Below are 27,841 nucleotides of genomic sequence, written 5' to 3'. Positions count from 1 at the left end.
CTACAGAAGTCCCCCCAGACCTTTGGCCCATAAGATCTCTGGCATTATGCTGCAGAACTTCCAGTATCAGTCCCACCAAGAGGTGGATGAATCTCAGATTCACTGGTTGGGAGCATTCTATTACCAGCGAGCTGCAGGTGAGGAAATTGAAGCACACAGAGGTTAGGAGTCTTGGATAGGGCCAGGCGCCTGGTTAGGGGCAGAGCTGAGACAGGCATCTTGACTTTCGCTTAGACCTTTCTTCTCACTTAGCACTCTGATACCCGTGATTGGCTTACTTGGGAGGGCGGGGGCGGGTGTCGTAAGGCATTCATTTCACTGGGCATAAATTCCCTCGTCCACCAGTGACGTCAAGTCAGAAGAGGCCAGAGTGCTATTTTCAAGGCGGAATGCCAGCCGCAAATGAAATTAGCCTTGGGCAGGAAAGCCAAATAATGCGATGGACTGTCCCACCCATTTCTCAGATCTGCCCACGACGTGGAGAGATGAGGTGATTTGTACATTTGGGTTGAGCAGTGTCGGCTTAGGTATTTAGTGTGGCTCCCCCACCGTCAGCCTTTTTCCAAAATGCAATACCTTGAACAGTCCCTTAGGAACAGCAGTCCCCAAATATAGTGGTGCTTAGGCGGGCACCTCGAAGAAGGGGGTGCATCTGACGCTGGTTGGAGGGAGAGTGGGGACCGAGGCGAGGCCCCGCCCCGCCCACTCTGGGCTTGGGACCCGGGACTCGGGACCAGGGTGGCTGCAGGAAAAGCGCAGGACTGCGGACCCCCGCCGGGGCCGGGAGCAGTAGAGAGGGCCGACTCCCGCCTCCTAGAGGCGCCAGCCCGCCCGTCCGCTCTGCCCGCGCCACGTCTCTATGGCGGCCCCAACGGCCGTCCGGGGCAGGGAGCGCGATGAGCGAGGGCGCCGACGACGACGACGGCGGCGCTGGGGCCGCGGCGCGGTCTCCTGGGGGCAGTCCCGGAGGGGATGGCTTCGCCCCGTCTGCGCTGGGCACCCGAGAGCAGTGAGTGTGGCGCAGGGCAGGGGAGGGTGAGCGGCGCTGCCCGGACTGGGCCGCAGGAGGGGAAGGAGACATGGGGCCTAGGCGGCCCCGGAAGATGGGGAGAGCTTAGGGGGCGTGACGGGAGGAAGCCTAAAGGGCCGCCTTGGACGAAGGTCCGGGGGGTCGGAGGGATGGAATCCCGAGGGACTACACTGGCGGCTGTAAAGAGGCCTTTCAAGGGGTTGACGTCTAAGGGGCCCGTGGGGTGCGGGAAGGGCTCTAAAGCTCTTGGGGAGGTTTTTTTAGGGGTCTTGAACCTTTCGGGCAGACTTGAAGAAAGGGAAAGTGGGCGGGGCTGACGAATAGGGCTGGTGGGCGAGGGTAGGAGGCCGGAGGAGAACTGCCCGGCTGGGGAGTTGAAAAGGTTAAGGGGACGAGGGCAGGGACGTGGAAGCTGGAAGGGGTGGGAGTGGGGGGGATGGTCTAAGGAGGGAGAGAGGAGATAGCGGGCATCTTGGAGTAGGAGAAAGTGGTCTGACCTAAGCAGACGCTCAGCAATTATTTAATGGAGTAATAGATGGATGAATGAATGACTGTGGGGAAAGGTAAGAATGAGAGGTAACTTGGAGGGGGAGAAGGGCTTCTAGAGACATGAAATAGGAAGAGACGGCAGTTGATGGAGGAGGAGTCCTTAAAAGGAGTGAGAGTAAGTCTTAAAACTTAACCTTTAAGCGGAGCTTATTTTTGGCGAATTCCATTGTGAGTAACCACCTAATTGGTAGAAAATTCTTGTGTCTTTACACTTTAGACTGAAAAGTGCTGTAATGACACTATCTATGCCTTTACAGTCAAGTTTTGGATTTGTGTTTGGGACTTAGGGATCCTTGGACAGATACGTCTTTGTATTTTTTAAGCTAAAACATACACCGTTTTAAATGTCAGGCATTGTTGTAAGTGCTTTACATGTATAAACTTATTCTTTCTTAAATTCTTTTAACACAAGGATGTTAAAAGATTGAGCGATGTGCACTTATCAACACTAATAATGTTTTAAATTTCTGTCATAACTATCCCAGTAATGTATTAGAAATATACCTTTAATTCATAATACAGTTTAATTGAATAATTTGCTTTGCATTTGATTATTCATATAGTTGGGATGCTGTCTATGAGAGAGAACTGCAAACTTTCCAAGAATATGGAGATACAGGAGAAATCTGGTAAGTTAGAAAAAGTAGTGGGATTATGATCCAGAAGATTGTGTAGGTGTGTGTGTGTCTTTTAAGTGCTTATCCCAGAGAAACCCTAGAAATCTTGGGAACCTTGGACTGATTCTGGCTTTAGTGGGTAGATTGAAAGAATCTCTCTCTTTTTTAATGGCCCAGATTTAAATTTGATGACAGTATTAGGAAATAACCCTTATTTTATAATTGTCCTTTTTCTATAAGCAATGCAGTTTTGAGCCACCAACATGTATAAGTGTTAATGCTGATGTAGAGAAACATTAATAAGTAACATACCAACCTTATCTATTCTGTTCTATTCTTGGGGGTGTTTTCTTCTAAATAATAGTAGAGATGAAGATTAAGCAGTTACAGATGTTATTTCTTACTTTCAAGAAAGACTTAGGGCTTCCCTGGTGGCGCGGTGGTTAAGAATCCGCCTGCCAATGCAGGGGACACGGGTTCGAGCCCTGGTCTGGGAAGATCCCACATGCCGCGGAGCAACTAGGCCCGTGCGCCACAAAAAAAAAAAAAAAAAAAAGAAAGACTTAATTGAGCAAACTGAATAAGCTGCTTAAGTGAAATGTAGTTGTAACCTTTGTTCTCTGTCCCTCTGTTATTTGATTAACTGATTCTCTGTTTCTAATAGGTTTGGAGAAGAGAGTATGACTCGACTAATAAGGTGGATGCAGAAACACAAGATTCCATTGGATGCTTCAGTGCTTGATATTGGAACTGGAAATGGTGTTTTCCTGGTTGAACTTGTTGGTACTATTAGTATTCATGTGTTAGAACCAAATTTAAAAATGAAATTAAGAAAAAAATCTTGCAGTTGAGGATACTAGCTATCTAAATCCAAAGTAGTAAAGCAGTCGTACCACTTACCTTGAGAAGTCACATGGTACAAAAGGGAGGCTGCATGGGCTGTGAGAAAGGACTAAATGAGAAGCCAGGGGATCTGAGTCCTAGTCTTGGCCCTTCTTGCTTTTGTCTCAACCTTGAGCAAGCCACTTTTTTTTTCTGGACTTCAGTTCTTTCCTAAAGATTTTGACTAGGTGATTTCTGTTGGTTTCTTCTAGCTCAAAACTCTGGAAATCTGTATGTATAAAAGGAAGGTGATTTTTTTTTTTACATTTCCAGTAGGACATATATCCCTTTTCTTAGGTGAGCATATGGTTTTTGAAGAGTGTTTTGCATATGGTTTGAAAAGAGCATTTTGTCCATGGAACTGAGTTTTGGTACAGGTTCTACTACTAGCTAAACCATCACTGTTAATGCCTGTAGTGTATCATTGCTCTGCCAAGTGCTGTGGAGGAGGTGTAAGACTTAGGCTTCATCCTAGATGGTTTTACTGTTTCAGTTTGTAAGGATATCTGCATAACAGTGAAACTTGCTAAGTGACTACCACCTGCCAAGCCTTGTGGTAGGCACTGGCAGTATGAAAATTTAGACCTTGTGCTTGAGTTGTTCACAGTACAATAGAGGATAGACTGACATAGACATAAATAGCTAATGCTGTAGCTTGATGTATGCAATAATAGATATACTGAGTATAGGAAAGGGAGTGATTTGGGGAAGAGGGATAGGAAGGGTCTTGGAGGAGCTAATATCCAAGTTGGGTGGAAATTGTGTTGAGTGTGGGTAGAGTGTAAAGAGCAAGAGAATTTCAAGAAGTGGAAACATAATCTAAAGGCATGAAGGTTCTGGCCCTATAAATAATTTGGTAAATTAGAATATAAAGTGTATGTGTGAGATAGACAGAGATGAGGTTTAGATTAAAGGTAGGAGCCATATCATATGCCATGCCTAAGAGCTTAGATTTTACTTTTAGTCTATGGGGAGCCATTAAAATGTTTGAAGCAGTGAAATGTGATTAGAAAAAATTGTAATAAATTTTTTTGAAACGAGGTGCAGCATAAGTACATTAAAGTGCACAAACCAAAAGAGTATGGCTCAATGAATTATTACAAAGTGAACACACCTATCACCCTAATCAAGAAATAGAATATTACAGACTCTTGAAGCCCCCCTTAAACTCCCTGCTAATCCTCTTTAAATTACTCCTCCTTCCTCTCTAAAGGTAGCTACAAGGAGTTTTAACATCATTGATTAATTTGTCTGTTTTGGATATATAAATGGAAGTCTTCAGTATGTTCTTTCTGGTGTCTTTCACTCAACATTCTGCGAGATTCACTCAACTTGTACATAGCAGTTCATTCGTTTTTGTTGCTGTATATGAATCCTTTGTACTGTTATACCACAATTTTATTTATTCATTCTTTTGTTTACCTGTAGATACTTTCGGATTCTAATAGCTTACTTGTAGAGGTTAATGATTTATCCTTTGAGACTAGCAGTTTAACTATAGATTCTTTTATATTTTCTACATATATAATTATGCAAACTATAAATAATGATAGTTTTATTTCTTCCTATCCAATCCTTTGTAACTTTTCCCCCCTTATGACACTGTTTGGGACCTTTGGGAGAATGTTGAAAAGAAGTGGTGACAGAAGGCATCCTTGTCTTCTTCGCCCTTTTCAGAGAATACGTGCAGTGTTTCACTGTTAGGTATGATGTTATCTTGTAAGTTAGTTTTGTAGATAACTCTGTTATCAGACTTCAGAAGTTTCCTCCTGTTTCTCCTTTGCTAATGGTGTGTGTGCGTGTGTGTTGTTGTTGATTAAATGTTTTTCCTGTATCTGTTGAGGTAACCATATGAATTTTTTCCTTTATTCTATTCATGTAGGTGAATTACATTGATCATTTTCAAATGTTAAGTGCATTTCTGGAATAAACCCAACTTATATATATATTACTGGATTCAGTTTGTTAATATTTTGTTTAGGATTTTTGCAACTTTGTCCATGAGGGAGATTGTCCTGTAATTTTCCTTTCTTGTAGTGTCCTTGTCAGGGTTTGGTATCAGGTTATGCTGACATCATTAAACGAGAATCTATTTTTTGAAAGAGTTTGTTGACAATTGTTTTTTCTTCCTTAAATGTTTGGTAGAATTCACTGGTGAAGCTACCTAGATGTGGAGTCGCTTTGGGAAGTTTTTTTCTTTTTTAATGTGAACTTACTGAATAAAGTATAACATCCATGTAGAAAAGTGAATAGGCCATAAGTGTACAGCTTTTACAAAATGAACACTTGTGTGTAACTCACCAACCTGATCAACAAATAAAACATTATTAACACCATAGAAGAAGCCTCCTTGTGTCCCCTCCCACTCATTCCCTCCTAAAAGTAATGATTATTTTGACTTCTGTCATCATAAGTTAGGCTGTTTTTCATGTCAGCCGTACTGGTTTCTCATTGTGGTTTTAATCAGCATTTTCCTAATGACTAATGATGTTGATTACCTTTTCATGTGCTCATTTGCCATCTGTATATCTTTGGTGAAATGTGTGTTCAAATCTTTGGCCTATTTTTAAATTGGGTTGCCTGTTTACTTATTAACATTTGAGGATTCTTTATGTATTGTGGATATAAGTTCCTTGTCAGGTATGTGATATGCAAATGTTTTCTCTCATTTGTTCACTTGTTTTTTTTCGTTCTCTTTAACAATATCTTCTGAAGAGCAGAAGTTCATTTTTATGAAGTCAAATTTATTAATTTTTTCTTATATGGATCGTGCTTTTGTTGTCATATTAAAGAACTCTTTGCCTAACTTAAGGTCACATAGGTCTTCTAGGTTTTCTTCTAAAAGTTTTAAAGTTTTACATTTTACATTTAGATCTATTATTTGTTTTGAATTAATTTTTGTAGAAGGTTTGAGATACTGGTTGGGGTTATTTTTTTGGCATGTGAATGTTGAATTGTTCCATCCGTCATTTGTTGAAAAGATTATCTTTTTTCCATTTCATTGAGTTTTGCCTCTTTTTGACTTGATATGAATAGTATCTTTGGGTATGCACTTTTTTGATATGGTTTCTTTTGCTGAGCATGGATTTGTTAGGTTTATCCATGGTCTTTCATATTGTGTGTAGCACTAGAGTGCTTCATTTCATTGTGGTTAGTACTGTACTATATGAAAATACCACAGTTTATTTATTGATTTAGTCATTCATTCATTTTATTCATTCATTTTCCTGTTGATGGTCATTTGACTCATTTCCAGCACTGTGTTATTATGAATACTGCCAAACAGTTTTCCAAATTGGTTGCTCTAGTTTGCACTCCTACTGGCAGTTTGTGAGAATTCTAGTAGCTCCACATCCTTGCCAACACCTGCTCTTGTCAGCTTATCCAATTTCAGTGATTCTGGTAGGTGTGTAGTGGTATCTTGTGGTTTTATTCTCATTTCCCTGATGACTAAGGATATTGAGCATGTTTTCTTATGCTGTCTATTTGGCTATTTTTTGTGAAATGCCTATTCAAGCTTTTGCCTATTTAAAAATAGGGTTGCCTTTCTTTTATTGATTTGTAGGAGTTTTTTATATATTCTGTGTATATAACCTTTGTATCTGGTGTGTCGCTTGTCTCTTCACTTTTGTAATAGTATCTTTTAAAAAAAATTTTATTTATTTATTTGGCTGCGCCAGGTCTTAGTTGCAGCATGCATGATCTTTCTTGCCGCGTTTCCTTGCGGCACGTGGGATCTTTTTAGTTGTGGCATGCAGGATCTAGTTCCCTGACCAGGAATCAAACCCGGGCACCCTGCATTGGGAGCTTGGAATCTAAACTGCTGGACCACCAGGGAAGTCCCTGTAATAGTATCTTTTGATGAACAGAAGTTCTTTGATTTTACTAAAGTTTGATATATCATTTAAAAATGGTTAGTGCTTTTGAATATTGTATAGTAAATCTGCCTACCCAGAGTCAAAAAGATATTTTCCTATATGTTTTTCTAGAAGCTTTGTTGTTTTCCTTTTCACATTTAGGTCCCAATTAATTGCTGTGTATGTTGTGAGGTAGAGTTAAGGTTTATTATTTTTTTTCCCTATGAATATTCAGATAACCCAGCACCACTAACTGAAATGTCTGCTCTTTCCCCCACTGCACTGTAGGGGTGCCTTTGTCATAAGTCCAGTAATGGTATGTGTTTGGGTCTGTTTCTGGATCCTCTGTTCTATTCCTTTGGGTCTGTGTGTTCATCCTTATGCCAGTGCCAAATTGTCCTAATTACTGCAGCTTTGTAAGTCTCCCCATTTGGTTAATGTAAGTTCTCCAACTTTGATAGCTTTTCCATTGTTGTCTTGTATGTTGTTAGTTAGCTCTTTGCATATTTATTTAAATTTTAGAATCATCACTTTTCAGGAAAAAAAAAACCCACCCTGGGATTTTGATTAGGATTGTATTGATTTTATGGATCAGTTTGAGGAGGATTTACATGTTTATAGTACTGAGTGAATCCATGAACATGATGTATTCCGCCATTTATTTAGTTCTTAATTTTCTCTCAATAGTATTTTGTCTGTAAAGAGATTTTCTGTACAGAGATCTTATATATTGGGTTGGCCAAAAAGTTTGCTCGGTTAATGAATACATTGTTCAATAAAGTTCTTGGTGAAAATGAAAAATGTGTCTTATTTTTACTTAAAACCGAACAGGGACTTCCCTGGTGGTGCAGTGCTTAAGAATCCGCCTGCCAATGCAGGGGACACGGGTTCGAGCCCTGGTCCGGGAAGATCCCACATGCCGCGGAGCAACTAAGCCTGTGTGCCACAATTACTGAGCCTGCGCTCTAGAGCCCGCGAGCCACAACTACTGAGCCCGCGTGCCACAACTACTGAAGCCCGTGCGCCTAGAGCCCGTGCTCCGCAGCAAGAGAAGCCACCGCAATGAGAAGCCCGCGCACCACAACGAAGAGTAGCCCCTGCTCACCGCAACTAGAGAAAGCCTGTGCGCAGCAACGAAGACCCAACGCAGCCAAAAATAAATACATTTATTTAAAAAAACCGGATAACCAGAACAACTTTTTGGCCAGCCCAGTATTTTTCCTTGGTTGATTCCTAGATTTTTTTGTTGTTGTAATTATTATTGTTATGCTTTTAAATTTTATTTTCTAATAGTTCATTGCTAATATGTATAAGTACAACAGATTTTTATATTGATCTTGTATCCAGTAAGTCACACATTAATTCTAATAATTTATTTATAGATTCTTTTGGATTTTCTATAAAGATTGTAATGTCGTGTGTAAATAGTAGTTGTATTTCTTCTATTCCATTCTTAATATTTTGTTTATTAAAATGCTGTGCAGTCTCTAGGTCAACATTGAATAGAAATTGTGAAGGCAGATGGCCTTCTAACACTGCCTATTAGAAGAGGAAAGCTTCTAATATTTCACTGTTAAATATGATGTTAGCTCTAGGTTTTTATAGGTAGTCATCCAGATTGAGGCTGTTCCTTTATATTCTAGTTTGTTAAGAGTTTTTAATCATAATGGGTGTTGAACTTGATCAGTTGCTTTCTTTAGTATTCATCGATACGATCAAATGATTTTTCTTCTTGATTCTGTTAGAGTTGAATTGATTGATTTTGGTGGGGGTCCTCAATTTTTAAAAAAAATAAATTTATTTATTTTATTTATTTATTTTTGGCTGCGTTGGGTCTTAGTTGCTGTGTGCGGGCTTTCTCTAGTTGTGGTGAGCGGGGGCTACTCTTCGTTGCGGTGTGCGGGCTTCTCATTGAGGTGGCTTGTCTTGTTGCGGAGCACGGGCTCTAGGTGCGTGGGCTTCAGTAGTTGTGGCACGCAGGCTCAGTAGTTGTGGCTGACGGGCTCTAGAGCGCAGGCTCAGTAGTTGTGGTGCAGGGGCTTAGTTGCTCTGTGGCATGTAGGATCTTCCCGGACCAGGGCTCGAACCCGTGTCCCCTGCATTGGCAGGCGGATTCTTAACCACTGCGCCACCAGGAAAGCCCCTCAGTTTTTTTTTTTATTGACATTTTTATTGAGATAATTGTAGTGATTGACTGTTCAATGTTACAACAAATTTCCATTCCTGAAGTAAACCAAGTTTGATTGTGGTGTATTATCCTTTTCATATATTGTTGGATTTGATTTGGTAGTATTCTACTTAGGAATTATATAGCTTCATGAGAGAGATTAGCCAGTAATTTTCCTTACTTGCAATTTTATTTTTATTTTTAAAAATATTTATATATTTACTTTATTTTTGGCTGCGTCGGGTCTTAGTTGCGGCATGCAGGATCTTTCGTTGCGGCATGCGGGCCGTCTAGTTGTGCTTACTTGCAATTTTAATGTAAAGTTTTTGTATCAAGGTTATGCTGGTCTAATAAAATGAGATGAGACTTGTCTCTGTTTTTATTTTTTTCAGAGGATTTTTGTAAGATTAGCTTTGTTTCTTTCTTAAATGTTTGGAAGAATTCATGGTGACATTCTCTGGATGCTATCTTGATTAGTGTAGCTTTTTAGTAAATCTTAAAGTTGGGTAGTGTGATTCTCTCAACTTTATTCTTCTTCAAATGTTGTTTTGGCCATTCTAGTTCCTTTACTTTTCCAAATAAATTTAAGAATTAGTTTGTAAATATCTACAAAAGAATCTGTGCTGAAAATTTCATTGAAATTGAGCTAAATCTATGATTTGAGGAGAATCGACATCTTTACTATCTTGAGTCTTCCAATTCATGAACATGATGTGTCTCTTCATTTATTTAGGTCTTCCTGGATTTCTTTCCTCAGCATTTTTTGGTTTTCATTCAGCATGCAGATCCTGTGCATATTTTTTGGACTTATACCTATGTATTTTTTTTTGGAGTATTTAAAATGGTATTGCTTTTTGAAATTCAGTTTCCAATTTTTTATTGCTAGAAATATGGCTGATTTTTGTGTTGCCTTTGTATCCTGTAATCTTGCATTTTATTAGTTCTAGGAGGTTTAAGTGGATTTTCTGGGATTTTCTATGTAGACAGTCATGCCATTTGTGCATAGGGACAGTTTTATTTCATTCTTTCCAATGCACATGCCTTTTTTTTTTTCTTGCCTGATTACACTACCTAGGTCTTCCAATACAATATTGACTAGGACTGGTGATGGCGCATTCCTGCCTTGTTCCCATCTTAGGGGGAAAGTCTTCAGTTTTTCACCATTAAGGATGATGTTAGCTGCAGGATTTTATTAGATGCCCTTTATCAGGTTGAAGAAGTTCCCTTGTATTTCTAGGATGTATTTCTTGAATTTCGTTTAAAAAATAATAAAATAAAATAAATTTTTTTTGCATCAGTGAATATAATCATGAGGTTTTTTTTCTTTAGACTGTTAATATGGTGGATTATATTAATTGATTTTCAGATATTGAACCAGTATTGCACTTGTGGAATAAGCCCCATTTGGTCATAATGTATAATTCTGTTTCTATATTGCTAGATTCAATTTGCTACCATTTTGTTGAGAACTTTTACATCTGTATTCTTTTTTCTTAAGATTTTTTTTGGGGACTTCCCTGGCGCAGTGGATAAGACTCTGCACACCCAGTGCAAGGGGACCCGGGTTGGATCCCTGGTCAGGGAACTAGATTCCACATGCATGCCACAACTAAGAGTTCGCATGCCCCAACTAAGGAGCCCGCCTGCCACAACTAAGACCTGGCACAACCAAATAAATAAATAAATAAATTTAAAAAAAGATTTTTTTGATGTGGACCATTTTTAAAGTCTTTATTGAATTTGTTACAATGTTGCTTCTGTTTTATGTTTTGGTTTTTTGGCTGCTAGGCATGTGGGATTTTAGCTCGACCAGGGATTGAACCCGCACCCCCTTCATTGGAAGGTGAGGTCTTAACCACTGGACTGCCAGGGAATTCCCTACATCTGTATTCTTGAGGGATATTGGTCTGCAGTTTCCCTGCAGTCCTGTATTACCTTTATTTGGTTTTGGCCTCAGGGCATTGATGGCCTTATAAAACGAGTGGGGAAGAATTCCCTCCTTTTTAAATTTTTTTAAGATATTGTGTAGCACTAGTGTTATTTCTTCTTGAGTGTTTGGTAGAATTTGCAATTAAACCATTTAACCCGGAGATTTCTTTTCTGAAGGTTTAAAATATGAATTAAATTCCTTTAATAGTCACAGTCCTATTTAGGTTATTTGTTTCATTTGAGTGAGTGTGTGTGGTTTGTGGTTTTTGAGGAATTAGTCCATTGTGAATTTGTGTGTATAGAGTTCTGCACGGTATTCTCTTCTTATCCTTTTAAAGTCTGTTGGGTCTGTATTGAAATCCCCTTGTTCATTCCTAATGTTGGTAACTTGTGTCTTCTCTCTTTTTTTCTTTGATAGTGATGCTAGAGATTCATTTTTTCGTTTATAAAAATTTGCTTTTGTTTTCATTGACTTTCTCTATTGCTTTTATGTTTCAATTTCAATGAGTTCTGCTCTTAATTTTATTATTTTTTCATTCTTTTTGCTTTTAATTTATTCTTGCTCTTTTTTTCCAGCTTCTTAAGGTAGAAGCTTAGATTATTGATTTGGGACTTTCCTTCTTTTCTCATGTAAACATTTAATGATATAAATGCTATAAATTTTCCTGTAGGTGCTTCTGCACCATACAAATTTTGATATGCTGTATTTTTATTTTCTTCTTCTTTTTTTTTTTTTTTTTTTGGCTGTGCCATGAGTCTTGCGGGATCTTAGTTCCCCAACCAGGGATTGAACCCGGGCCCCTAGCTGTGAAAAGTGTGGAGTCCTAACCTCTGGACCACCAGGGAATTCTCTAATTTTCTTCTTTGATCCAGATTATTTAGATTTCTGTTGTTTAATTTCCACATGTTGTGGATTTTTCTCTTTCTGCTTTTGACTTCTAATCTAATTCAATTATGTCAGAGAACATATTTTGTATGATTTAAATTCTTTTAAATGTGTTACTTTGTTTTATGATCCAGGGTATATCCATCTTGGTGAATGTTTCATGTGCACTTGAAAAAAACGTGTATTCTGCTGTTACTGGATAGAGTATTCTGTACATGTTAACTAGACTTATGGTGTTTGATGGTGTTGTTCATTTCTATACCTTTACTGATTTTCTGTCTATTCTATTAATTATGGAAATAGTCATGTTGAAGTGTCTGACCATATTGGTAGATTTGTCTATTTTAACTTTTATTTCTGTCAGTTTTTGCTACATGTATTTTCAAACTCTGTTGTTCAGAGGATACACATTTAGGATTGTATTTGTGTATTGATGAATTGACCCGTTTATTGTATAACGTTCCTCTTTAACATTGGTAGTTTTCTTTACTTTGATGCTAATAATAAAGCCACTCCAGCTTTTTAAAAAAATTGAGATATAATCCACATACCATAAAATCTACCCTTTGAAAGTGGTTTTTAGTATATTCACAAATTTGTACAACCATCGCCACTATTTTAATTCCTGAAGATTTTCATCACCCCAAGAAGAAACCCTATATTCGTTATCATTCACCCCTTATTCCTCATTCCCTTCAACCCCTGGCAACCACTAATCTACATTCTGTGTCTGTGGATTTGTCTATTCTGGGCATTTCATATAAATGGAATCATCAATATGTAGTCTTTTGTGTCTGGCTTCTTTCATTTAACATAATATTCTCAAAGTTCATCCATATTGTAGCATGTATCAATACTTTTTTCCTCTTCTTGTCCAATTAATATTCTGTTGGATGGGTTTACCACATTTTGTTTATCCACTCACCAGTTGATGGACATTTAAGTTGTTTCTGCTTTTTGGCTATTATGAAAAATGCTGCTGTGAAAATTCATGTATAAGTTTTTGTGTGGACATATGTTTTCATTTCTCTTGGGTATATACCCAGGTTCATATGGTTACTCTATATTTAACCTTTTGATAAATTGCTAGACTGTTTTCACAGTGGCTACACCATTATACACTTCCATGTGCACTGTATGTGACTTCCAATTTTTCCATATTCTCACCAACGCTTTTTATTATCTTTTTGATTGTAGCCATCCTTGTGGGTGTGAAGTTCAACTTTTTAAAATTAGTTTTTGCATGGTATATCCTTTTCTATTCTTTCTCTTTGAACCAGCCTATATCATTATATTTGAAGTGAGTTTCTTGTAGCCAGCATACAGTTGGGTCATGTTTTTTTTATCCTTTCTAATAATCTCTATCCTTTAATTGATATATTTAGAACATTTGGATTTAGGTCTACCATTTTATTATTTCCTTTCTCTTTGTTACCTCTGTTTTTTCATTCTTCCCTTTCTCCTTTCCTGCTTATTTTGGTTTATTTGAACATTTTTTAGTATTCCATTTTAATTAGATGTATCTATTTGTATAAATGTCTTTGTATAGTTTCTTTAGTGGTTGCTGTAATGACTATATCTTTTTGGCTTTTTTAGTGGTTGCTGTATGATTATAATATACATACTTAATTTCACAATCTACTTAGAATCAATGTTTTACCGTTCCACGTGGAATGTGGAAAACCTTAACCACCTGTGAGTTTTTTAATCTTCCCTTCTTTATATTACAGTTGTCTTAAATACTACCTTTACATTGAAAATCCTGTAGGATAGTGTGATAATACTTCCTTTCAAAGGAGAATAGTAGTTAATTATGTTAACACAGATATTTACTTTCACAGCTTTTTTCTTCCTGATCTTCCAAGTTTGTTTGTTTGTTTGTTTTGGTATTATTTACCTTCTGTCTAAAGAACTTCCTTCAGGAATGATTTTAGAGCAGCTTTCCTGGCAAGAAATTTTCTTAGCGTTTCTTCACCTGAGAATGTCTTTATCTCACCTTCATTCCTGAGGGATGTTTTTGCTGAATATAGAATTCTGAATTAACTGTTCTTTCAGTACTTTAAAAATGTTGTGTGACCTCCATAGTTTTTGATGAGAAATCTGCAGTCGTCTGAATTGTTGTGTTCCTGTAAGTAATGCATCAGTTTTCTAGATGCTTTCAAGATTTTTTCCATTGTCTTTTAGTTTTTACCAGTTTAATTATGTACTGCTGCTTGGATTTCTTTCTCCTTATCCTGTTTGGGGTTCACTGAGCTTTTTGAATCTGAGAACTTAAGTCTTTTGCCAAATTTGGGATGTTTTCAGCCTTTATGTTTTCAATTTTTTTTTTTTTCCCCCTGAATCACATTCTCCTTTCCTTTTGAGAGTCTGTAAATATCAATGTTAAGCCTCTTTGTATTGTCCCACAGGTCGCTGAAGCTTTGGGACCTGTTCATTTTTTTCCAATTATTTTTCTCTGTTGATTAGATTTGATAACTAGTATTGATGTGTCTTCAAGTTCATTGAGTTGTCTTCTGTCATTTCCATTCTGTTATTGAGTCCACATATTGCAGTTGGCTGATAGTCTCCTAAGGCTCTTTTAAGTTCTCCCTGTACTTTTTCTTTATGTAACTTGGTGATTTATTTGTTGTAGAAGGTAGTTTATTAGTCCCAAATGATTTACCACAGTGTGGACTTTCTAATTGTATCTCTGTAGTATTATTTAACATGTTTTCTGTCCCCTGTGTTTTCTGTAGGTTGGAAGTTAAATCTAGAATAAGGGTCAGCAAACTATAGTTTATGAGTCACATCTAAGCTTCCCCTGTTTTTATAAATATTTCTTGGAATACAGCTTTGTCTGTAGCTGCTTATGTGCTACAGTAGTAGAGTTGAGTAGTTGTGACAGGGGTTGTATGACTGGGAAAGCGTAAAATATTTATGTTCTGTTCCTTTAAAGAAAAGGTTTGTTTACCTCTGATCCATAGATTTTTATCAAATTCAGTTTTTTTAAAACAAGTAAATTCAATAGGTGGTCATGTATATTTGCCTATGTGACACATAATGTTTAGTTTTCTGTATTTTTGTGATGTTAACAATCATTGCTTATATTCGGTGCTTTTTCAGTGACCACCTACATTTTTGATGGATACATACGCACACACACGCACACACGCTTTTTTTTTTTTTTTGCTGGGTATATAATTTTAGATTGACATTTTCCTTTTGTTGTTTTCTGGCTTCCATTCTTTATGACTTATTGCCAGCCGTCAGTCTTACTGTTGGTATTTTGCAGGTAATCTGTCGCATTGTATCCCCCACCCCACTCTCTGAATGCTTTTGAGATTTTTCTGATTTTGGTTTTCATCAGATATATTATACTATTTGTATATAATATAAATTATATGTTTTATCAGATATATTATATATTATACTATACTATCTTTGTTTTTATCATGCCTTGAGTTTATAGTGCTTCTTGAATCTGTGGCTTGGGATCCTTTTTCAAAATTAGAAAGTTCTCAGTCATATGTCATTTTCTCTTCTGCCCTATTCTTATTTCCTCTGTTTCTAAGACTCCTATTATATATATTTAGATCTTATACTCTGTGCCATATTATGTCTTTTATGTTCTTTCCTGTTTTTAATTTTCCATCCTTCTGTCATTCTGTGCTTAAAGTGGTATTTTCTTCTGACTTTTCTTCCGCTTCACTATTTTGTGTGTGTGTGTCCAATCTGCTATCAAGCCCATGCTTGAGTATCTTAATCACTGCATTTTAAAATTCTCTTATTTGTATGTTTGTTATAGTTTTCAGTTCTCTGTCACAATTCTCCAAATTGTCATTTATTTCAGTTTTTTAAATATGTTTCTGATCATTCTTTTATTTGAGTCTCCTGTGGGTCTTTTGCTAATGTAAGTTTTTTCCCTTTGGTTTTTGGTCATTTATTATTTCCTTGAATGTATGCTTATTTCTCACTGAGTGCCAGAAATTGAATGTGAAAAATGTTGGCAGTAGTTTGAGGATGATTGTTCTAGAAACTTAAAACATCTATATATGATTTTTATAAATTCTAAGGGAAGAATAAACAGGCTTGGAGAAGAAGGAACTGGTAAGAGTCAATTAATAGAATCATCCTGCATTCTAGGTCTGATAAAGAAGGAAATGAGGGAAACTGGGAGAAAATGAAGATCTTGAAGAATATGGATTGAGATCACTAAAAGAATAGGAGGTTGGCATCAAAGAAGGGATATTAGACCTTAAGACTAAAAATAAAAATGATCAAAGGGAGTAAAATGCTCTGTGGAAAATAATTGTTGTGTTACTTGAGTTTAGATTAGGAATCAGTCACTTAGGGTTGAGAAGTCTAAATAAGTCTTAAATGGATGGTGTTGGAGTAGGTTAAGTAGTTTTGAAGAGGAAGTAACCATCTAGTAAATGGTGAAGAGCTGGAAGAGAATTTCAGGCTACACTTTACTTTTTTTTAAATATATTTTTCTTAACCATATTTGCTTATTTATTTTTTTATTTTTATTTTTTTTTATGGCTGTGTTGGGTCTCCGTTTCTGTGTGAGGGCTTTCTCTAGTTGCGGCAAGTGGGGGCCACTCTTCATCGTGGTGCGTGGGCCTCTCACCATCGTGGCCTCTCTTGTTGTGGAGCACAGGCTCCAGACATGCAGGCTCAGCAATTGTGGCTCACGGGCCCAGCCGCTCCGCGGCATGTGGGATCCTCCCAGACCAGGGCTCGAACCCGTGTCCCCTGCATTGGCAGGCAGCTTCTCAACCACTGCGCCACCAGGGAAGCCCCCCAGGCTACACTTTACTTTGCAACTTCTGTTCTTCTTCAGATTTCCTTTGAAATTTTCTTTAGTCTGATTGGTCTAACAATGTTCAGCATAGTTAGGGGTGAAGACCAGAGACCATCATGCTTCTGCCTCAGGCTCCACACACCCTTAGATGGGTTAGTATGGTTAGTAAACAGCTGGACTGCAGGTTTAGTCTCAAACCTTTTAAGTCCAGTGAGCTTTCTTTAACTCTTTGGGGGTGTTAATACCTGCCCAATTTATCTCACAGGTTTTTTGTGAAGGTCTACTGGAATGTATGAAATATTTCAAAAACGAAAAATACTATACAAATGGAAGGTGGTTAATGATCACATGGTTGGTGGAGAATTGCATGATTTATAAGTACACTGCAGGAAAATTTTAAAAGCAAGAACTTATTACATACGCATTTAATTTATTCATGTAATTTAATTGTGTTAAGTAAAATTTATGACAGATTTTTGTGTGAATTAAAGCATATCAGCATTAGAAGTTAATACTACAGTTTTCTGCTTTAGGGCCAAAATATACATACATTCTCGTTGTCTTTAAGAAAATGAATTTCCTTTTGAAAAAGAAATCAAATATTATAAAAGAATAAATTGTCACATTATATAAATTTAAACTTTTAGTTTCTATTTAGATTTTACAATAAAATTTAAACATTTTAGATTATTGGATGGTATATGTCATCTGATATATTAAAAAAATAAAACAGTCCCAGTCCTAAAGGAATATTATAATTCATAGGTAAAACAGTATTTAAAACTTCTGAAAACTAAAGTATAACATTATTTCTCTCTCCCTAGGCAAAATTTGGTTTCTCTAATATTACTGGAATTGATTACTCTCCTTCTGCAATACAGCTTTCTGGAAATATTATAGAGAAAGAAGGTTTATCTAACATTAAGTTGAAGGTAACTATTATTTATATTACTGTAACTGTTATTTTTATTTATAATAAGCTATAAAGTTTAAATGTTTCTGAAGTATATTAATTTGCTGACATCTTTGAGCTCATAAATTAAGGGTCAATCATAAATAATCCAAAATGATACTTTTTAAGTGACAGTATTAAAATTTTCAGTCTAGTCAGTTTGGGAAAGTTATTTTCTCTTCTTCCTTGTGTGCAAGTCTGTTTATTCTTTCTCTCGCTCTTTTTTTTTACAAATACACACAAATAATAGCTAACTTCGGATTAACTAGATCAAAAAGTTGTAAATGCCTAAAGTAGTATAATGCCACCAAAGGTTACACAATTTATTTTTTGCCCTCTGATCTGTGAGGAGATGATGACTCTTGCATTTATATTTTTATCCCAGGCTTCTCCTTTGAGCTCTAGAATTATATAAACACTGCTTATTCTATAGTTCCACTTGGATAGCTAAAAGTCTCTTAGTTGGTCCAAAATGAAACTCTTGGTTTCTTCCTTAAACTTCTCACTCACCTCCCATCCCCTACCCCACTCTTTCCTTTAAATCCTATAACAGGGAATTCCCTGGCAGTCCTGTGGTTAGGACTTGGTGCTTTTACTGCTGTGGTCTGGGTGCACTCCCTGGTTGCAGAACTAGGATCCTGAAAGCCTCAAGGCGCCAACAACAACAAAAAATCCTATAGCCAGTTTTGTTGGTTTTATCTTCAGAGTATATCAGGAATGTGATCATTTCTTGATATTTCCACTGCTACCTCCCAGATCCAAGCCACCATCATTTCTCACTTAGATGACTGTAGTAGCCTCTTATTTAGCCTTCCTGTTTCCACTCTTGCCACCCTGCTGTCCATTACCACAGGGTAGCCAGAGTTAGTTTTTTAAATATAAATCAGCTTGTGTCACTTCCTTGCTCACAAGCCTCCAAGGGCTTCCCCGTTGCATTCAGAATGGGATCTGAACGCCCACCCAGCCTTACAAAGCCCCTTGTTTGGGCTTCCCTGGTGGCGCAGTGGTTGAGAGTCTGCCTGCCAATGCAGGGGACACGGGTTCGAGCCCTGGTCTGGGAAGATCCCACATGCCGCGGAGCAACTAGGCCCGTGAGCCATAATGACTGAGCCTGCGCGTCTGGAGCCTGTGCTCCGCAACAAGAGAGGCCGCGATAGTGAGAGACCCGCACACCGCGATGAAGAGTGGCCCCCACTTGCCACATCTAGAGAAAGCCCTAGCACAGAAACGGAGACCCAACACAGCCATAAATAAATAAATAAATAAATAAATAAATAAAAGACTTTCTGTTAAAAAAAAAAAAAAAGCCCCTCGTTTCTTACCTCTTCTTTATCACCAGTACTCCAGTCACACTGGCTTTCTTTCTGCTCCTGATACATGTCAGCCCTGTTTTTCTCCAGTCTTTATACCTGCTGCTCTCTGCCTAGAATGTTCTTGCCCCAGATCTTAGTTTGTTTGGCTCATTCTCATCATTCTGATCTCTGCTCAAATATCGCCTTCTTAAAGAGGTCTTGCCTGACTACCTTTTCCAAAACATTTCTCTTCCCAGTCACTCACTGTCTTCATTATTCTTTTTTTGTCTGCATAGCACTTTATCTGAAGTAATTTGGTTTGCTTATTTATTGTTTGCCTCTCCTTTCAGAGAATATGAGAGAGATTCTCACACAGGGACCTTCTTTGCTTTGTTTGCAGTTACAGTCCCAGGGCCTGAAAAGTTCCTGCCTGTAATAGGTGTTTATGAAATACCTGTTGAATAAATGAATGTTTTTTTATAAATTTATTTTTTAATTTATTCATTATTTTTGGCTGTGTTGGGTCTTCGTTGCTGCGCACGGGCTTTCTCTAGTTGCGGTGAGCGGGGGCTACTCTTTGTTGCGGCGCGCGGGCTTCTCATGGCGGTGGCTTCTCTTGTTGTGGAGCACGGGCTCTAGGCACGCGGGCTTCAGTAGCTGTGGCTCTCGGGCTTAGTTGCTCCACAGCATGTGGGATCCTCCCGGACCAGGGCTTGAACCCAGGTCCCCTGCGTTGGCAGGCAGATTCTTAACCACTGCGCCACCAGGGAAGTCCCACTAAATGAGTACTTTTATATAGGCATTTAGGATAGGAACTTCTCCAAACTTCACTCTTAAGAGTGGTAGTCATTAGTTTGCTTCAGGTGTAATGAATACTTTGATGTGCGTCAGGGGCAGGAAACCTATGTTCAAATGTATGTAAACATGTAATACACATTTTCAAGTCAAACAATAAGAGTTTTAGATAATACACTATTTATGATTATTTTAAGTTTATATGACTAATCACGAGCTAATTGCTTAATTACTTTTTCAAAGCAGCTTTTCAGAATTAAGTTTGTTGGCAAATTATTTTGAATATTTTATGAAATTGAGGCGGATCACTATTTCAAATGCTTCTAAAGTATCAGTAAGTTATTGAAGTTACTGAAAATGAATGAGATGCTGATACATGACTTTCAAAATCTGAAGTGCATGATATTCATAAAGTTAAGTAATTGCAGTTAAACAGTCCTTTAATTTCTTAAGCTTTGTGCCATTCATTGTATCCATTAGTTGCTTTGTAAGCTGCTGAGTCAAGGCAAAAGCACTTTTGATTTACCGTGTTTACCTCAGGTCATACAGCTAGTAATGTCAGCTAAAAATCATCTTATTTCAAGTGCCTTGTTTGAGTTCCAGATATTTTTTTGTCATTTAAAAAAATATTTCAAATATTCTTTTTTAGACAGAAATAACTTTTTCATAAACCAGGCTTGTGAGCCCCATTTATGTGCTGGTATTATTAGGCAATACACCTGGCTTTGATTTGTTTCCAAATTTGTAGAGATTTGGAATGTCCAGGAAACACTGTCAGTCTTGCTTACTAATCTTAGCTTTAATGATCTTGGAATGAAGCACATAAAAGCTAGCTATAAAGTTGAAAATGTTTATTATATGTAAAATGCCATCATAAGTAATTGTTCTTTTTATCTGTAACTTTTTACAGATTGTTACTTAAATTCAGTAAATATTGTGTGTGAATTGTTCTCACATAGACATTGATTTTTAATATAGGTAGAAGACTTTTTGAATCCTTCCACAAAACTGTCTGGATTTCATATTTGTATTGACAAAGGGACTTTTGATGCCATAAGCCTTAATCCTGACAATGCAATTGAAAAGAGGAAGCAATATGTGAAATCTCTCTCCAGGGTGTTGAAAGTGAAAGGCTTTTTTCTAATAACCTCATGTAATTGGACCAAGGAAGAGTTGCTAAATGAATTCAGTGAAGGTAAATGGCTGTTATGTTGTTTAAATGTGTTCTTACCTCAGGTTTAATGCACTTAAATAGGTTTTTTTTTTTCCCATGGTGTTATAGTATTTTACTTTTCTATTTGTGGGAATCGCCTGCTTTTCTTCTTTGTTAATAACCATGGTAGTACTTTTAACTGTATATGCAAAGAGCAAAGAAATAATATTGGTTGAGATCCAGAGTCCTTTGTAAAATTTTCCAAGAAATCCTGGCAGTTAAGTACTAAAATTTATGAGCCTGTAAAAATTAAGTTCTTTGTTTAAGCTATATAATCTGTTATTTAGGGAATCAAACAAAGAAAGTGCATATATTGTGTTTCTGACTTCAGTGTACTGATATACTGGTAATTAGTAATAATAGTAATAATGCAGATGGTAGTAGTGTTTTTTAAAGTCTTGTATGAGAGTTTTCATTTTATAGATACTTTGTCTTGCCTAGTGGTCACTTAGATATTTAGGATTTTTCTTCTTGTTTTCAGTGTATATTCTTTTTTAACATTGCACAGAAACAAAATGTAGGAACTTAGACGAATTACTACCTATTAATTCTTGAGGAAATCTCTACTTTTTGCAAGATTTGGTGCCAAGACAGGATCCTTTTTTGCCCCATTAGCAAAGTATAATTAGTGCTGTGTCTACTAAATGGGGATCTTGTAAGAATCGAGAATCTTTAATCCATACACAAATATTTTGAGCTCTTTGGAAGACTGTTTCTTGCATGGTTTAAGGATTATTTCACCTGTCACTTTACTCATGCAGTGCACAGGGCTTTCTGGGAAAGTACCTTGAGAATCTGTAACTATATATTTGCTTGTTTTTTCCTTAGACTCCATTTCAGATTAGTATTGTTTTTTTTAAAGGAGTGGGAAGAATTTTCAGGTTGGAGTATTAATAAGTGATATGGTACTAAGTTTGTGGTTAAATTTTGAACCTCAGTTGTCACAAGCTAATGGGAAATGAATTTATAACTGTATTGCACGCGCTTTATCTCAGAGTTTGTTTTCTTTTTGGTAGTAAGGGAATAGGCTGTAGGAGGGAGAACACTTAACACATGTCCTTTTGTGTGCATTCGATGGCTGTGGCAGGTTATATAATGTAAAACTTGAAGTGTTTGAGGCTTGAAATGTGAGCTTCATTACTGTTGCCTCTGGAAAACAAGAATTATGTGATTTATTGTCTTTTATTTCATGTCATTAATTTTATTATCTTCTATGTTAAATTTGTTTCCTTTAGAACTATTGAGGCCTCCTATCAATAGTCTTTCTTCTTGAAGCTTGACAGTTTTAATAAATGCTCAAAGTTACACTGTGTAGGGCAAGTTCCTTTCCTGGTTTTTAAATACAGGTGTTCTCTTTTATCCCTGGAACCACCAGACAAAAACATATTTGTCTGTCTTTCATAATGAGGAACAGACTTTAGCCTTGTAAAGAGTGATTAAAAATGTGTCTGTGTCTGAGAACTACTGAATAAATTCTTTAACTTCTGTTCAGTTTTAGAGCTTAATGCAGAATTTAAATAAGCGAAATGTTATAACAGGAAATGTTAAAGAAATAATTATAAACAATTGAAGATATTTTTCTAGGCATGCTTCTCTTAGAAAATGGTTTTTGGAGTTAGATAGATACAGGACACTAACAGAACACACTGCCATGCATCACTGCCAAGGGGCTTGTCACTAGCTTTTAAGATTGACTTCCATGGTCCCTTTTGCATCGAATAAAGATTGCTTCACTAATTTTTTTAAGGTTCTTTGCTTCTTTCCTAATTTGAAATGTAAATGTTCATAAATCTGTTGAAATGAATTTTTCATTTTTCTTTTATAGCCCTATTTATATAAATATTTTGTGTTGCCGTTTGTTTTGGTGAGGATTACTTAATCATTTGGCAGACACTAGGATATTCTAATTTGATGTCCAAGGAACTTGACTTTCTTACAACTAGTGAATTAAAAAAAAACCCCAAACCTATCTTACTGCAAAAGTAATCAGATTCATTATGAAAAAAAATTTAAAATATCAGTAACCCCAACACATAAGTATATAGATTAAAATAATTAAAATTTATTATCTATCTCTGGTATACAACCACTTTGTATTGTTGATATAATAATACATCAACATTTTGATGTTTTATCTACTGAGATATAAAACTTAAATTCTGTAGGGTTAGTCTAGGGAGTTAAAAGATTAGTCCTAGAAAATTCACCCAGACAGCTCCATTTTCTCTTGAGAATTTTTATTACGAAATATTTTAAGCATATGTAAAATTTCAGAAAACAAATATAGGTGTGTACCCATGTACCCATCACAGTGGCTCCATTTTTTAGCATTAAAATGTATCGTATTATTTAAAAGGCCTGACCTTCTTTGGAAAAGTTTTCTTATGATCAGTTTTTAATGAGTATGTTAATATTTAGTTACTTGTTAAGATTTGGTGAAGCTTGATTAAGAATATGAATTATGAAGCAAAGTATAAAAAAACCAATTGATACAATAGTGTATATATCCATTTAAGCATTTTTTTCTGTTTACAAGAGTTATTTCAGCTTTAGCTCAAGACATGGAAACTTAGAAAATGCAGACACCTTCTCCCCCAAAAGAAAAAGAATTCTCCCAAACTGATAGTCCCATCACTGAGAGAAAACCATGGTTAACTAAGAGTTAACCAACCTTCCACCCTTATTTGTCTTATTTTTTGAAAACAGAATAATAAAACATTAAATTTCCATTTTGTTTTATAGGTTAGGAGAACACCACATATTCTTATTTTAATCTTCACAAAATCACTGTAAGTTAGATAGGGGCAGTGATACCTGTAACCTCCTTGCATAGAAATTGAGGATTCTGGTTAGGGTAAATTGACCTTAATCTAGTAACCTTTCACCTACTAAGTGGTAGAGCTGGGACTTGCACCCAGGATTTTTGAATACATGTTAAGTAAAAAAAAAAAAAAAGAAATCACCCTGTGCTGCTTTGAAAGTTACTACTTCCTTACCTTCCCAAGTTCGGTTCAGTTTGGGTCTTGATCTTTGGTTACAAACTCTTTTTTTATTGTGGTAAAATATATATAACATAAAATTTACTATTTAGCCATTTTTAAGTTTCTAGTTCTGTGGCATTAAGTACATTCTTATTGTTGTGCAACCATTGCCACCATCCGTCTCCAGGACTTTTTCATTTTTATTTCCATGTTACTTATCTTCTCTGTATTAAGTGCCTTTATATATCTGATTTGGATTAATTGACTTACTACATATAAAGCACTCAAAACAGTGCCGGATACGTGGTAAGACCTCAACACATGGTAATCTGCTTCCTACAACTAGATGGTAAAGGAGGCCACTGGAGATGCAGAGTTGAAGGGATGATAAACAGGGATGATAAACAGGATGGATGGAAAGCCTCTTTTTTCCAGTTTGATTTTGTCTGTTGTTCATTTCAAAGTGTTTTTGGGTGTATACACATATACACATATATAGGATAGAAGATCATAAAGTGAAATTTAGTCACAATTTGGAGTTTGGAATCACATAATTTTGTAAAAGGTTCAAAAGTACGTTGTTAATACAAATATCCCTTAACTGTGGGATTCAGTCCCTAATAAAAGTATTTTACTTTTGTCTGGCAGGATTTGAACTTTTTGAAGAGCTGCGGACACCCAGGTTCAGCTTTGGAGGCAGATCTGGAAACAGTGTAGCAGCACTGGTTTTCCAAAAAATGTGAGACTTTTCATTGGACAAATTCAGTTAGCTTTTTTAAAGAAGCTCTACATCAAAGTAAACCTGATACAGAAAATGCAAGTGCAAATAAATGTTTAGTAAGTACACAGGATGCACATGTTGAATAGATAAAATGGGTTGGTAAAAAAAATCATGAGCATGGAAGTAGTTCGGTTTTAGAGATCAACCAAGAATAATTTAAATTTTTCTTTTGTATTTGAGATGTAAATATTTTTCTTTCTGATTTAAAAAAATTTCCTGTAACTGCTGAACAGTTAAAAACTTTAAAGCAGTAAATGAATTTACAGATAGTATGTATTCTTGATTTTTGTGCCTTGGTAAAGGTGAATTGAATATAGCTATTTATGAATATATGACCAAGCTATTCCAGGGCCAGAATAATAAGCCAAACGACTTTCTTAATGTTTTATTAGACTATTATAAAACATAGTAAGTATGATATTTTGAGTTGAATAGGTTTTTAAAAAAAATTTATTTAATACCTGAGAAAATCCCCTAGCCCTTATGTGTATAATTAAACAAAATCAGATAAATGTATCAGTTGATCAAGAAATATTTATTGAGCTTGTATTTTGTGGCTGATGATCTTCTACACACTGTGAGGGATAAATAGTAGAAGGAAAGACAACTAAGAGATACTGTTATATGCTGGCACTAGGTTAAGTTGTATTATCTTACTAAGTCATTGAATTCCCTCAATATCTTCTCGAGGCATGTATTACTTATTCCTGTTTCTACATATCAGATAGCTAGTACAAGATAGAGCCAGGATTCTTCTCTAGGTCTGACTCTAAAACCTGTTCTCTTCCCCTAGCGTATTTGCCTCCCAGGTCTAAGTCTCTGCCTTTACGGCATTTACAGTTCAGTTGGGGAACTAGGACTCCTACGTCGAAAATTCTGTTGGAGAAGTTGGGCAGTTATTTTTAGGAGATCTGCAGCTCCCTGTTAGTGACTGTTGATCAGTGGACTGTGAGAATAGTGAGTCATCCTTCATTACTTTTCACCATTTCCCTATTTGTCTTAAAAGACTTGTGTCATCAAGAACTGAGCTGTGTCATTCCTCTGTGAGAGGTGGTGTAAGTTTTATATATATACACCCTCAGGGATACAGGGACAAAGATGTTCTAGTTAGGGGCTGATTAGCAAGAGGAACAGTTTATTTATGAACGTTTTTGAAGAGATAAGTTTTATTAATCCTTAGTGCCATTTTGTATTGGGGCTAATAGTTTAATATTGGAGTCACAATATGAGTTTTTAAAAAGTGATAATAATTTTTATGATTTTCAGCTTTGGGGGCTTGTTGGGTTACAAAACAAACAGAGTTTTTGTTTGTTTGGCAAATGTTATTCCAGTACTGAGCAAGTCTAGCATTACACCCTTTTTCTTTTCATTTTTGTTATGGGGAGGGCTGGGGGGACGGGGAGAAGGGTGGTTTGATTTAGATCAACATTAATCAGCCATTAAGATTACCTTCTGCCTTGCACAAGATAACTGAAGACATTTACATAAACTTTCAACACAAATAACATTTTTGGAAAAGCTTTAATTTTTAACATGTAAAAAGTGAGAAATTACTTTAAAATATCTGTGATTTAAACGTGTAAAATTGTGTTGATTTTATAAACTAGACATGGGATCTTAAACCATAGAATCAGTGTTTTATAATGTATTGAGATCTTGTCTTTGTTGTTTTTCACATTAATATTTCTTGATTTTAAATATGTAATAGTATATAAGTACTTTTTTAGAATTCTGAGTTGTTACGTATATGCTATTTTAAAGCATCGATGGAACAAAATAGGCCTTCTGTGCAACCAGATTGAGACATTGGGTTGGATTCACTGATAGCTTGGAGGGGGCCTTTGTTGAAAAGCTCCTTGAGTCACTATTGTGGGGGGTATGTGTGTTCCACTTGCAAAAATGTAGGACATTTGGGGGGGAATCATGGAGCTGTTGATACGGTTAGGAAAAGGGAGTTGTCATCTCTTCTTATCAGTTTAATCCTGCTGGAAATCAGCCTCTCAGAGATTGAAATCAGAACAAATGGAAGGTCCAAAAATGCTAACAATAAATTATTAGTAATTTCAAGTAATACCACACTTTAAAAACCAGGCCAGTTAATGTCCCCAAGTTACTGAAACAAGTCATAAATACATTATTATTAAACTTAGTTTTGTTAGGTCATATGAATATGTGGGTAACTGTGAAAGAAATTATGCAGTTATAAAAGGGAGCAGTAAGTTATGTAGTGAATGCTGTTTTATTTGGATAAGAAGTTGGAATTGTAATTTTATTACATCAAAAGACACCCTTATTTTGAGGAAACTTGTTTGAAATGCAAACGAGACTTCTCTGTGGAGCCTGCACAGAATTGTTGCTTTTCATGATGATGTTATTGCTGCATAACAGGCCACTTCTGTGTGTATAGGAAGTGTGTGTGCAAGTCCAAAGGGATTGGAGGCCTGAATGGGTGCGTTACACCAATTAACAAATAGAAAGTTTTCAGAACATTTTGTTTCAAGCCAGGTGCACAAGTTCAAGTTGCTTTTTGGGACTGGCATTTATGTATTTGAGAATCAAACCTGACACTACTCTTGGCAGCTTGACTAAAGCCATTTTACAATAAGTACAAACTGTCCTTGAATGATTTTTTCCCTTTGTAGTAGCAACGAGTTTGCCTTTCTTCATCTGTGATTATGTGTGCAATTTTCTGGCTATTTTGGGGGAGGAAGGGAGGTAAACATATATGAAAGATTTTTATTTTTGGTATGAATAATGTGTTTCAATTCACTTATTATTTATTTTTAAATTTCCATGATACTGTAATGCATTACTATATGTTGACCTTCATTCACGTTCATCCAGAGTATAATAGAAACCTTAAAGAACCTATATGAGTAATTTTTATATGGCTTTGAAATAATTTTTCTTAAATTAATATGCAAAGAAATAGAGTATCCCTGCCTATGTGAATAGACTTTGATTTATGTTCTCTTAAATAATTTTATTTTATATATTTGTGTGTGTGTGTGTGTGTGTGTGTGTGTCTGGTAGCCTACAGTGAAAATATATGTAAATGTGAAAAATTAGTTGCTTTCCAGATCAGCATTCTACCACTGTGAGGAGACCTGGGTTTGATTTCCTATTT

At 36.4% G+C, this 27,841-nt stretch overlaps 1 protein-coding gene across 2 annotated transcripts; it reads left to right on the top strand.

Annotated features, from left to right (window-relative positions):
- The first annotated feature begins 515 nt into the window (after positions 1-515).
- Positions 516-27,594, top strand: EEF1AKMT2 (EEF1A lysine methyltransferase 2). Of its 2 annotated transcripts, none has more exons than XM_068548729.1 (6): positions 516-1,009; positions 2,143-2,208; positions 2,861-2,975; positions 17,525-17,632; positions 20,718-20,934; positions 24,582-27,594. In XM_068548729.1, the coding sequence occupies exons 1-6, from the start codon at positions 897-899 to the stop codon at positions 24,674-24,676; spliced, it is 714 nt and encodes a 237-aa protein (XP_068404830.1). In that variant the 5' UTR covers positions 516-896; the 3' UTR covers positions 24,677-27,594. The 2 variants fall into 2 exon arrangements, with proteins under 2 accessions (XP_068404830.1, XP_068404831.1); XM_068548730.1 differs by having other exon boundaries at positions 932-1,009; positions 2,861-2,979.
- The last annotated feature ends 247 nt before the right edge of the window (positions 27,595-27,841 follow it).

Source organism: Eschrichtius robustus, chromosome 7, assembly GCF_028021215.1.
Source record: "Eschrichtius robustus isolate mEscRob2 chromosome 7, mEscRob2.pri, whole genome shotgun sequence".
Taxonomy (NCBI): domain Eukaryota; kingdom Metazoa; phylum Chordata; class Mammalia; order Artiodactyla; family Eschrichtiidae; genus Eschrichtius; species Eschrichtius robustus.
Note: the sequence above shows the minus strand (reverse complement) of the source record. Positions and strands in the feature narration are given on the sequence as shown.